This window comes from Bos grunniens, chromosome 20 (genome assembly GCF_055505025.1).
Source record: "Bos grunniens cultivar Pamir isolate PY7600 chromosome 20, Bosgru_T2T1.0, whole genome shotgun sequence".
In the NCBI taxonomy this organism is placed as follows: domain Eukaryota; kingdom Metazoa; phylum Chordata; class Mammalia; order Artiodactyla; family Bovidae; genus Bos; species Bos grunniens.
The window spans coordinates 67,699,301-67,712,085 of NC_141184.1; the positions used below are offsets into that span (position 1 = coordinate 67,699,301).

General features: G+C 51.3%; 1 protein-coding gene across 2 annotated transcripts in view; it reads left to right on the top strand.

The window, feature by feature from the left end:
- Window positions 1-5,102: 5,102 nt before the first annotated feature.
- SH3PXD2B (SH3 and PX domains 2B) overlaps window positions 5,103-12,785 on the top strand; it is a 123,392-nt gene continuing 115,709 nt past the window's right edge. For both annotated transcript variants that reach the window (XM_086362200.1, XM_086362201.1), the window contains exon 1: window positions 5,103-5,314. In XM_086362200.1, the coding sequence (XP_086218326.1) occupies window positions 5,240-5,314 (75 nt within the window). In that variant the 5' untranslated portion in view covers window positions 5,103-5,239. The remainder of the gene's footprint in view (window positions 5,315-12,785) is intronic.

A 12,785-nucleotide genomic window follows, 5' to 3' on the forward strand; every position in this document is an offset into this window, starting at 1 on the left:
GCTTGGTTTTCTCACAGGAAAATGGGGGGGATAGTACTCACACTGTGGATTTGTAAATGAGAGAAGTGGATACGGAATATCTGGTGCTATGCACAGCACTTGGTAGATGCTTGATAAGAGTTACATTATCACACACATCCCTTTACCAAGTAGAGAAAAGACAGCCACATGCACAATTAATAAACACAAAACAGGGAGAGAGGAAAGCGGTACTAAAGGGACCAGGGCGTGGAGGCCTTGAATGCCAACCTAAAGCACGAAAACCTCTGTGAGCAGTGGAAGCCTGTGAGGGTTTCTGAGCAGGGAGGAGCAAGGACAGAGCTTCTTTTTCAGAGGAAGACCATTTTTGGCTTCCAGAAAAGAGGAAGAAGGTGGGAGGAAGGAAGTCATGATCCCCTTCTTGACCCTGAGTTACAGCTTCACTCACCCTCCTCCCAACCCCGGAAGCTACATCCTGCAGCGGGCACCGGCCATGTTGCCTTAAGGCCTGCTTCCTTCCAACCCACGGCCTATTCCACAGGGCCACATGTGCCTGGCCACTTGGTATTCGCAGGCTTAGCCCTGTTAATTATGGCATCTTGCCGTGCCAGCCAATCAAACAGCAGCTGGGGGGAGAGGGAGCAGGCGTCTGTTTCCAGGTCTCCCGCTTTGTCCTGGAAAGAAGCCTAGTTCCTTCTCAGAGGCAGTTGAGGGGAGAGGCAGAAAAGGAGCAGGCCTCAGCTTCCTGGGCCTGGCTGTCCATCCTGGGAACTTGGGATCTGGTAGAAGTACAGCCTGCCAGCCCGATAGACACCAAAAATCACAAAAAGACCAGAGCCTAATTCAGGCTGATGGACTAAATGCTCCTTGAAAGCGCAGCCCTCCTCCCAAATAAACCTGCCATATGGAATTCTGAGGTCCACTGGCTCTGGCACTGATTTTCCACGGTCTGCAGCTCTCAAGCTTGCAAAGTGCACTCCTGAAAGAGGAATTTGGAAGGATAAAGTCATTCTAAAGCAAAAACAGCAGATTTACCATCTTCTCTACACTGTCCACTCCACACCACAATCAGTGAGAATGCCAGTGTTCCCAGAAGCAGTGGAGCTCGGGATGAAGATGTCTTTTGGGGGTGGGGAGGGACAAAACTAGGCCCTGCCTGGAGGTTTGATTAATGCTGCCAGTGGAGACTGAGTTCCAAGCTAGGGAGGTGGAGTTGCGTTCTTTCATCTTGCAAACATTTCCTTGGGGCCTCTCAACACTAGTCTGTGCCGGATGCTGGGGGCATTTGAGACCCACTCCAGCTCTTTGGAAGCTCAGAGTCTGGCAAAGTCATCAGATCTATAAGAAGGCAGTTACAGCCCAGAGTAATGGCTGCAATAGTACACAGTGTTAGCCACGGGAGGAAGTGATGATATATCTGGGAGGCAGAGGTTCCTGAAGGAAGTGACATCAAGCCGGGCTTTGAAGGCTGAATAAGAGGTCACTGGCAGACAAGGTGTGGAAATAAATAGTTTATGCCAAGGATGTCAGTAGGAAAAAACAGAATATGTTTTCTTCTAGAGATGACAAGCCATTTCTCTGGTTGGGACGAGGAAAGTGGAGATGACTAGTGGGAGATGGGAACTTCCAAGGTGGAGCTAGTGGTAAAGGCTTGCTAACGCAGGAGACGAAGGAAACACAGTTTCGATCCCTGGGTCAGGAAGATCTCTTGGAGGAGAAATGGCAACCCACTCCAGCATTCTTGCCTGGAGAGTCCCACAGGCAGAGGAGCCTGGCAGGGAGAGTCCATAGGGTCACAGAGTTGGACATGACTGAGCGACTGAACACACACACAGTGGGAGATGAGGCAGGACATGCAACTGGGGCCAAAGAGAGGGTGAGCACTGGGAAGAGTGCATGTAGGTCAAGGCAGAGTCAGGATTAAAATTAGGTTGGGGAGACTTCCCTGGCAGTCCAGTGGTGAGGAATCTGCCTTGCAAAGCAGGGGACATGAGTTTGATCCCTGGTTGGGGCAAGTAGGCCACGTGCCACCACCACTGAGCCTGCACGCTGCAGCGGAAGGTCCCACACGAGGCAACAAACAAAAATACTTTAAAAAGTTAGGTTTGGCATCTGGATGCAGGTTAAAAGGAGATATTGAGGGGTATCAGATTGGCTAGTAGCAAAATAACGAAAATAAGACTCTGCTTTAGACTCTGATGCTGGGAGGGATTGGGGGCAGGAGGAGAAGGGGACGACAGAGGATGAGATGGCTGGATGGCATCACTGACTCAATGGATGTGAGTCTGAGTGAACTCCGGGAGTCGGTGATGAACAGGGAGGCCTGGCATGCTGCGATTCATGGGGTGGCAAAGAGTCGGACACGACTGAGCGACTGAACTGAACTGAACTGAACCCGTATTATCTCATTTAGAGCTCAGAACAAACCTATGTGGTCAGTGGGTATTCTTATCGCATCTTACAGATGCAGAGATGGAGGTATGGAGAGGTCAGGTAACTTGCCCAAACTCATACGCTCGGTAAGAGGCGGTTGCCAAGGGCTTGGGGAGAGGAAACGGGGAGTTGGTGTTTAAGGGGTACAGAATTTCAGTTTGGGAGCATCACAAAAGTCCTGAAAGTGTATATATGTCAATTGAGAGAGTTGTTAAAACAGATAGCTGGATCCCATGTGTGAGATAGATAGCTCGTGGGAAGCTGTTGCACAGCACAGGACCTCAGCTCCGTGCTCTGTGATGACCTAGAAGAGGCGGATGGCAGGGGTGGGCTGGGAGGGAGGCTCAGGAGGTGATAGATGTGTACATAGAGCTGACTCATGTTGTTGTACAGCAGAAACTAACACAACATTGCAAAGCAATTATCCTCCAATTTTAAAATGTTTTTTTTTTTAAGTTCTAGGGATGGATAGTGGTGATGGTTGCGCAACAACGCGAATGCACTTAATGCCACAGAGCAGTATGCTTACAAATGGTTCAAATGGTAAATTTCATCTCATGTGTATTTCAGTACAACAGAAGAAAAAGGAAGGGTGGGCGTGGAAGGATGCAGGGATTGTGTCTCTGCTACAGGCAGGTAGGGGGACGGTGCCTCCTCCAGCCAGGCCTGCCGCAACGGAGGAGGGGAAGACACTCAGGAGGACGGAGCACCAGCTCCACTGCGGAGGGCGCAACTGAGGACAGGTCTCATTGCCTTTCTGGGAAAACCGAGGAAGCAGGCTGATTCACAGACTTCCTCTAGCGTCTGCCCTCCACGGCTCTGCCTTATTAGGAAGGCTTGGCTCATGCACACGATGAGGCAAAAGGCACAAAAAAGCCAAGCCTTCAACCCACTGGACATTTCCATGTCCTTTGACTTGTAATTGTGATGCGGAAGAAGGTGCCTTACACGAGTTACATCAATGAGGGTCCCACAAAACAAATGTCACCCACAAACTGGGTTACAGTGGAAAGTTTATTGAAGAGTCTGTTTACAAAGTTGTGGGCAGGGTTCGAAGAGTCAAAGAAGGGCGCAATACAGGCAGGACTGTCACCACCCTTGGAGGGAAGGCTGGGAGAGCTGGTAAGGGAAGGTGGCTTTGGTAAGGACAACCCGGCAGGAAGAAAGTTTGGGAAGTGAATTCCCACACCTCTCTCTCCTCCTGCCCTCAGTCTCTTGCCAAGCCACCCCTCTATTCACCCAGCCCAACACGAAGCCAAAGGACAGGGAACCCATCAGTGAAATCCGTACCAGTCAGCCTCCAGGGTCAGAGTGGGGTGGTAAAACCTGGCAAGAAAGTCAGAGAGGCAAGGGGTGGCACAGAGCTAAAGGGAAACGGTACTGAAATCTCTAGCTGCCTGGCCAGGGCTGCTGAGAAGCATCCGCTCTGAAAGACCCCCACCCACTTTCAAAGGCTGACCTTGGACCCAGGGTGGTAAGGAGCCCTGGGCTCTCACAGGCCCAGAAAGGAGCTGTGTGGTTTTTTGTACCTGCTTACTACTTACTATATGGGAACATTGGCCAGGAGCCTGAACTTCCCATCCCTGCACTGTGTACGCTCATTCAGACGGTCTGTTCAGTCAACATCTCCTGAAAATGACTCACTGCGGAGCCAGAGCTGGGAGGCACTGGATAAAGAAATGTGGGGCGGCCCCAGGCACCCTCGGCTTCAACCCGTGATTGTGCCTAGGGCTGGCCGGTGACAGGGTCTCTCCCCTAGCTCTGTGACTCCAGAGGTTGCTCTCATTTGCCTTCTCGGAGTGTGAGTACTCTTTGCAATCCTATGGACTGTAGCCCGCCAGGCTCCTCTGTCCATGGGATTCTCCAGGCAAGAATACTGGAGTGGGTTGCCATTTCCTCCTCCAGGAGGTCTTCCCGACCCAGGGATGGATCCTGCGTCCACCGGTGCACCTCGGAAGCCCACCTCCTCTATAATATGAGTCAACCACTTTTCCCCCCCACAGTTGGCCTGAGAATTCAAAGAGAAATTATTTTTTACAAAACAGGAGGCACTGGGCCAGGCATGGAGTAAGTGCCCCAAATCTGGGAATCGGTGTTCTTGTTAAAAAGCACCCACTGCGTCTCCCCCCTTCACCACCCTCTTGCTCGGTTTTGCTGCTGTTATTGACATTATACCACACTTGCATACTGGGGGTGGGGGGCTCTTTTCTTGCTCCTCCTTGAATACCCATGGCTTTGGGCTGAGCTGACAATTACCAATATTTATAGTGCACTGACACGCGCTTAATCCTGAAGACAGCCCCGCTTCGAAGGCAGCAGTACTAGGCCCATTTTATACATGAAGAAATTGAGCCCAGAGAGGTTAAGCCACTTGCCCAAGGTCACAGTCGAAGAGCAGCAGAGCCCCCCTCAAATCCGGCGCCAGACCGCGGCTACCACAAGGGGTGAGGGAGGGAACGAAGCCACCAGTCAATCATGATCGCAGGGCGGACGCGCGCCCGTCCCCTCCCCCGACCGCGGGGGCGCAGCGCCGGGACAAAGGCCCCGCGGCGGCCGGACGTCGGCCAGCCGGGTCCGCGCGGGGGGCGGGAGCGGGGGCCGGGCCCTTTAAGCTGGGCGGGCCGGCAGCGCGGGGGGCGGGCCGGGGGCGGGCCGGGGGCGGGCGGCGGCGGCCGGGCCGGAGGGCGAGCGGAGCGAAGGGCGGCGGCGGCGGCGGCAGCTCGCGCTCGGCCCGGGCTCCCGATCGCGCCCGGCCCCTGGTTCCCGGCCCGCGGCGGCGCGCCCCCGCAACCCCCGCGCCCGCCCCCGGCCCCGCGGAGGAGCGGCCATGCCGCCGCGGCGCAGCATCGTGGAGGTGAAGGTGCTAGACGTGCAGAAGCGGCGGGTGCCCAACAAGCATTATGTGAGTGCCTCGCGGCCCCACGCCCCCTCGAGCCCGGGCCCGGTCGGAGGCGGCCGGGAGCCCCCCAGCTCTGAAAACTTCTGCCTCCTGCTCTTTCTCCCCCACCGCCCCTGCGCTCCCCCGCCGCCCTGCTGCTGCGCGGCCCGGGTCTCTCCCGGCTCCTCCCTCTCCCCCTCCCCCTCCTCCCTTTTGCCCTGTTCAGCTCCTCCACCCAGTGCTCGGGCATCGCCCCTCATCGCCTCTTTGCGTGCCATCTCCCCCTTTCCCTCTCTCTCTTGTCCCCCAGTAGTCCCTCCCTTTCCATCCGTGGAGAAGTCTGGCCCCAGCCGGTGTAGGGAACGAGAGGCTGAGAGGCGCCTGTTTCTCAGGCCGCCTGCCCTGTCCCTCGTTGTCCGGAGGCGCTCAGACCCGCAGTGCCCAGCCACAGGTAGCCCCGCTGGGGATCACCAGGTTGGCCCCGTCCTTCTGGAAGAGGCAGCCTGAAATCTCTGAGAATGGATCCTTTCAGTGCCTGCACCATGAAAAGGTTTTTTTTTTTTTTTTTTTGCCCCTTCTCTCCAATACTTCTGTTTAAAAATGTATGAAAGTTTTTTCCTGGTATCTCCCTTTCAAAATGAGAACTTGTTTAGAGCTGGCGAGGACTTGAGAAAATGGGCCGGTGTCCTCATTTTGCAGATGGGAAGGCTGAGACTCTGGGAGGCATTGGGTTCTGTAACAAGGCTGAGCTGCATTTGGTTTTTCTGTGCTTCTGGAAGATGTGCCTGGGGTAGACGGTGACCTCCCCCCCACCCCGCCCCCCCGCAGATGGGAATGGATTCCCTCACCAGCCTAGGAGCTCAATCTGTGGGTTCAGAGGGCCCTCAGAGGGCCTCAGAGGTTCTAGATGAGGACTAGTGGGGCTGGGGGGTGTTGGGCCCTGGGGAGGCCTCTCTGCAGGAGGGAAGGGGCTCTGGTGTCTCTGGTGGTGAGAAGGGGGCAGTGGCAGCGCCTAGTTGCAGAGAAGTTAACCGGGAAGGGAAAAAAGAGCAAGAAGGAGGGAAAAAAATCCTAACAAAGAAGTGTAGAACAATAAAGAGCAAGGGGCGTTGGCTGGCTAAATTCAGCTCCTTGACATCTCGGCAAGTCCTCTTTGGGTCTCTTGTCTTAAGAGGCTCCTTCTTTTAAGATAGATCTACATGCCCTCCACAGATAGTCTACACAATTCTGAAAGGAGATAGCCGGGAATCCACTCTGCACTCCCTACAGAAAGGCTGTGCTGTGTGAGCCTGTATTGTTATTGGCTGGGCAGCCAGTTATTCAAGCCTTAGCCAGGCGGTGGGAAGCTATTTCCTGGACCTGTGGCATCTTTAAATAGAGTGAAGTTTCCCTTGATTCCAAAGCTAGGTTAAACTGTCTTTTTTTTAATCCCTTATTTATTTATTTTTAACTGTTTCAAATGCTGCCAAGTCTTGGTTTCTTGTTTGAGCTTGTTGACTGCTTAACTGAGTTGCCTCTTTGGTATACAGACAGTTTTTACCAACTTGGCAACAGGAGGAAGTCTGAAAGTCTCCATGCTGCCTCCCCCCAGATCTGTGAGCCACCAAGAACTGGGCGTCATCGTCCACGCTCCTGTCCTCTCCTATCACATCAGGTGCAGGTTCTTAATTAAGCCCACTTGACAGATGAGAAAACTAAGGCTCAGAAAGGTGAGGTCCTATGCCTGAGGTCACAATCAGGGCGAAAGCGGGAATGTAAACCCAAGTCTGTTCAACACCAGAAAGTGTTTTCCACCAGGCCACACCATTTTGCAGATTTCATGCCCCATAGTTTCCCTAAGCAGACTCCCCTCAAAGACTAGGAAATCTGCCATCATTTGTGATCACTCTGAGGCTTTTCATTCTCTGCTTAGATCCCTCCCTACCAGTGTTTTGGAGGTTCTGCAGCTCTGAAGGGCATCTTTCTAAGCCTTCAACCACTTTTTAGGAGCCCCTTCAGATAAATCTCTACATATTAACATGGATTTCAGTTTAAATCTTGGCATCACAAGTTGCTAGCTTGTGACCTTGGTTTCCTCATCTGTAAAATGGGGGTAATGGTGCCCACTTCTTAGGGGGAGAGACCTTGTGACTGGCAGGGTTGACATTCCATAACAGCTAGCCGCCTGCCTCCCTGCCCTGTGGTATCCATGTCACTTTGGTTGGGAACGTGCCGACGTCATGTGAGGAGGATTTCACCGAGAATTTGTTTTTCTGCATGTGGGTTTAGTCACTCTTGTGATTCAAAAGGGCCCCCTCCCTTCCAGCCAGGCTTTTGGGTTTATCAGATGAAGAGGGGTAGCGAGTTGAACTGAAGCCTGAGTCATCCACAGGAACAGAGAAAATTAAGTGCCTTGATGGCAAGAAGCCCACCAGAAACTGCCAGTGATCCCCACTCGTTCTCCAGTCATACCTGCCTCCGCCACTCTGGGAACTGGGATGGAGGTAGCTGTTGGCATGAGCCTGAACTTTCTCCCCACGTAGTGTCCCCTTATCTGCAGCTGGCCCAGCCGCTCTGGAGAGAGAGCATGAGCAGGGGAGTTGGCCCGTCATGGGCTCTGCCACTTCCTGCTGTGCCACCTTGGGCTGCTGTACCTCTGTTTACCTCTCTGAGCCCCACCTTCTATATCTGCAAATTGTAAATACTGCTTTCCTCCAGAGCAGAATTTCTAAACCTTCACACTGTCGATATTTGGGGCCAGATCATTCTTTGTTGTTGGGGGCTGGTCCTGTGCATTGTAGGATGTTCAGCAGCATCTCTAGTTTCTACCCCTGAGATGCCCCCCATAGAGCGTCCCCCTCCCTAATTATACCAAAAATGTCCAAAATGTCCCCACACATGTCCCCCAACCTCTAACCCCCTGCTCCAACGACTCTATGAGAATATACAAGTCAGTTACGGAGGGTTCCCCACCACCTGCTCCCCATTTGCAGCTACTTTGATCTCCTCTGCTCATAGCTTGGTTGCCTGAGAAAGAAAAAGTCATAGATGCTGTATCTCTCCAGCTGCACCTGGAGCTTAGGGCTGCCCATCAGGACTGGGCTACTTGTTCCATCTGAAATGGCATCTTCTCCATAATCAAGGCGGCATCTTTATTAGGCCTGGTCCCAGCCTCCTTCACCTTATGGGCAGACACATCATCAGTGGGCCCAAGGGCACAGCCAGAGGCCACATTTGGAGAATTCAGGCACAGAAGCTCCCAGGGCCTCCGAGATCCCAATGGATGGGTAGGGATTATTGTTGCCAATAATATCAACAGTATTATCATTTGGAGAGGACTTCCCTGGAGCCACTGCCCTCTGTCTGTTGGCCTCTCTGCTGGCATCTATCCAGGCTTTCTGAATGAATGGAAAGGGGGCTTTCACGTGTGACACCCTGAGAGACCCTCCCAGCTAGGTTATCTTCCAGCTTGAGGGGAGAAGGATGTGCTTCCTGTAGGTTTTGCAGGTTTTATTTGAATTGTCCCAGTTCCGGCACTGGAGAGGGAGGTACAGAAGCCTTGGGGTTGGGAAAACAGTCTCTGTTAGCAGGGGCCAGGAGACACTAGCTTGCTCTGTCTTGAGATCTTTAGATGTTAAGAAGAACAAGATGCTAGGAGTAGTTATAGAAGCAATAATCTTAATAGCTGAAATTTAATTTGTTGCTGTGGGCCAGGCATTAGATGAGCTCTCTGTGTGTTCATATTTAGTCATCAGAGTGGTCCTTTTAAATAAGTACTTTTCTATTATCAGATCAGATCAGTCGCTCAGTCGTGTCCAACTCTTTGCGACCCCATGAATTGCAGCACGCCAGGCCTCCCTGTCCATTACCAACTCCCGGAGTTCACTCAGACTCACGTCCATCGAGTCAGTGATGCCATCCAGCCATCTCATCCTCTGTCGTCCCCTTCTCCTCCTGCCCCCAATCCCTCTCAGCATCAGAGTTTTTTCCAATGAGTCAACTCTTCGCATGAGGTGGCCAAAGTACTGGAGTTTCAGCTTTAGCATCATTCCTTCCAAAGAAATCCCAGGGCTGATCTCCTTCAGAATGGATTTCTATTATACTCATACATAATTTTAAATATACAGATACATGGAATAAGTTAAATATCTATCTACCATCCAGCTGTCAGATCTTTACATTTTTCCGTAGTCAAGTCATTTTTATTTTTTAAGAAGTAAAATCTTGCAGCTGCAAAGCCCCCTGCGCATTCATCCCAACAAGCTCCCCTATAAAACAAATCACAGTATCCTACATTTGGCGCTTGTCGTTCCCGTGCACACTTTAAAAATAACCAACAGACATGATTTTTTTAATTCACTAGCTTTATTGAGGTATGATTTACATACCATAAATTCACCCATTATAAGTATACGGTTGGCTTATTTTTTAAAGAAATGTATAGAGCTGTGCAGCCATCATCTCAATCCAGCTTTATCATATGCCCATCACCCCCAGAAAGATCCCCTGTGCCCTGGGGCAATCACTCCCCTTGCCACCTGGGTCCCGTGTACCTTTTAATGTTCTTACCTTTTCAGCACTCCCCAGGATCTTATATGGAAAGTTTTAAAAACTGTACAAAAACATACTTTTGCGATCTATGTTGGTATATGGAGCTCCAGTTCATTTCAACTGCTGCTTCACATTCCATTTATGAATATGTTTGTGTTGGTTCATGCTTCTGGAGGAGACTTTTAGAATGCTTTCTTTTAGCTGCTTTGTACATACAGCTCAGTATGGGTCAGACCCAAGGCTCAGACCCAGCTTACTGGGCCTTGGGCTTTGTGCATTTTCAGCTGTGCATTCAGTGTCCCTGGGAGCGGTGTTTGTGTGTCTCTTTGCTCTGGGTCCTTGCTAACACTCTGAATTGTCAGACTTCTTGTTGTGGCCCAGTTGTGTCCGACTCTTTGTGACCCCACGGACTGCAGCATGCCACGGTCTGTGTCCTTCACTATCCCCTAGAGTTTGCTCAGATTCATGTCCACTGAGGCAGTGTTGCTATGTAATCATATCATCCTCTGCTGCCCGCTTCTCCTCCTGGCTTCAGTCTTTCCCAGCATCAGGGTCTTTTCCAGTGAGTCAGCTTTTCGAATCAGGTGGCCAAAGTATTGGAGCTTCAGCTTCAGCATCAGTCCTTCCAATGAATAGTCAGGGTTGATTTCCTTTAGCATTGACTGGTTTGATCTCCTTACCATCCAAGGGACTCTGAAGAGTCTTGTCCAGCCCCACAATTCAAAAGTATCAGGTCAGTGCTCAGCCTTTCTGGTCCAACTCTCACATCCTGTACATGACTACTGGATGGACTCACATCCCCTGCATGACTTTTTAGTGGGTACAGAATAGTATCTCATAGCAGTGTGTGTTTGCATTTCCCTGCTCTCTAGTAAAATTAAGCACCTTTTCACACCTTTCTCAGCCATTTGAGTTTCGTCTTCTGTGAGTTAATTGCTTGTTTTATCTTTTGTCCCCTTTTTCAGTATATTGAGTTATTGGTTTTCTGTTAATTTATAGGATTTATTTATACACTTGGGATCCTGGTCCTTCATTAGTGTTCCTGTTTTCCCCTTGAAACCAGAGGTTCAGAGTGGTACAGGCACATACCTGAGGTCACGCAGCAAAGCATGGCAGGGTGGGGATCGATGTATGTGTACTCAGCAGCCCTGTGATCCCACCCCTGAGCCAAGTGACCTTGGGTGGATCATTTAAGCCTCCAGGCCCCAGCTTCTGCATCCTGGCCTTTCCTCATCTCACTGTCCGCCTAGCCTGGATTGACGAAGCACAAGCTGCCGCCAGCCCTTAGTCATTGTCACCCCAGGAAAGCTCTAGGTTGATTGTGCCCCTGGAGTGACGGGTTGGCAGACCCTGTGCTCCTGGCTTTGAGACCTCCCTCCTCACTTGCCATGCTCTAAGAGCCGAGGGTCTCTCCTCTGAGCAGCTGACTTTTGCAGGATGGATCATGCCCATATGAGGCATTATCAGCATTCTTGTTTCAGTCTATGGGAGGCCACTGGCTGGCAGGCTCAGTGGTCTGGAACGAACTGTGAATCTGCTGCCCAAATTAGCTACATTCTGCTTTCCAGCCTCCCCCGCCCCTCCCCCCAGACATCCTGGCACCCCATTTTGCAGAAACATGCAGGGCAGGCCAACAAACTTGAGTGAAAAGAACTTGGGCGTCAGAGACAAACATTTCTGCCTTCAAATTCTGCACGGTCTTGGGTGACTCACTCAACCCCAGGCCTTAGATTCCGTATGTGTAAAATGGGGACAGTGTCGCCCTTCTAGGATGATTGTGTGCTTGTTTAGATAATGTATGCACTGACCGTTCTCCATCCCTCCTGCGGAGGGATAACTGCCAGCTCCTAGCACGTTTCTTACGGCTGCACCATTGCTTTGTGAAGGAAGGACCTGACTCTGAGTTCTCTTCATGAGCTCCCAACCTGGGTGACCTCGCACAGCAGCTCCCCGAGGGTCTGTAAAATAGGAGCAGTAATGGTGCTTACCTACAGGGACTTGGTGCTCCTCACACGCTGCTGAGCCTGATGCCTCCTGTAGAAAAGGCACTCAATCGTTGGCCGTCATGAAAACTACTATTAATGATAGTCATTGCCATGATCCACCTCTCTGCCTCTCTCCTGCCTACTGCCCTGGGGGCCTGCGAGTGTTTTCTCTACTCCGGGTGCTGCCACAGGCAGGGCACTTGCTGTCCTGAGAGAGGCCCATGAGCGAGGCAGAGCCCACCTGCCTTCCGTATAGGTGGGTTCTGCGCCCTGTCTGTGGCACACAGTTAGTGCCCTCAGGAGACATTAAGGCCCCTCGGGTAGGTTTGATTTGTTTGTTTGTTTGTTTCATTGGCTGTTGGCTTTGTCAGCCATGCTGTGCCATCCTGCTCGCTCTGGTCCATGGCTGCAAGGAGCCAGGCCCCTCACCTCACCTGCCAGGTCATCCTCAGCCTGCCAGTCTTATACTCTGGACCCCTGCACTTGTCTGAAGATCCAAGAGGGTGAGGCTATCATAGCTTCATATTTACTTAAATGTCACTTTAGTTCAGACTTTGAATCAGTGCCATTCCTTGCTCCTGGTAAGCAAAGAAAGTGCACCAAACGGCCTGGGTTCAAATCCCGGCCCGGCCACCTCCCAACAGTGTGACTTCAGACAGATTACTTACCTTTTCTGCACCTCATCTCTGTTTCCTCATCTGTAAAGTGGGAATAATAATGGTGGTTCCAGTTTCATTGAGCTGATGTGAGGACAGAATGGTCCTGGCACACAGTAAGGGCTTAATAGCTCTGAGCTATATTAGGAGTGTACAAACGTAGTATCATTTATGATAGTAAAAGTTGGAAACCACTTAAACACCCACCAGTAGAGAATAAGATAAATAAAACACACTATAACCTTGAGCTACAAAGAGCTAGAATACCATCGAGATGGCAAAAATGCGTTCCGTCTTCTGTCACGGGAATGTAAAATAGCAAAA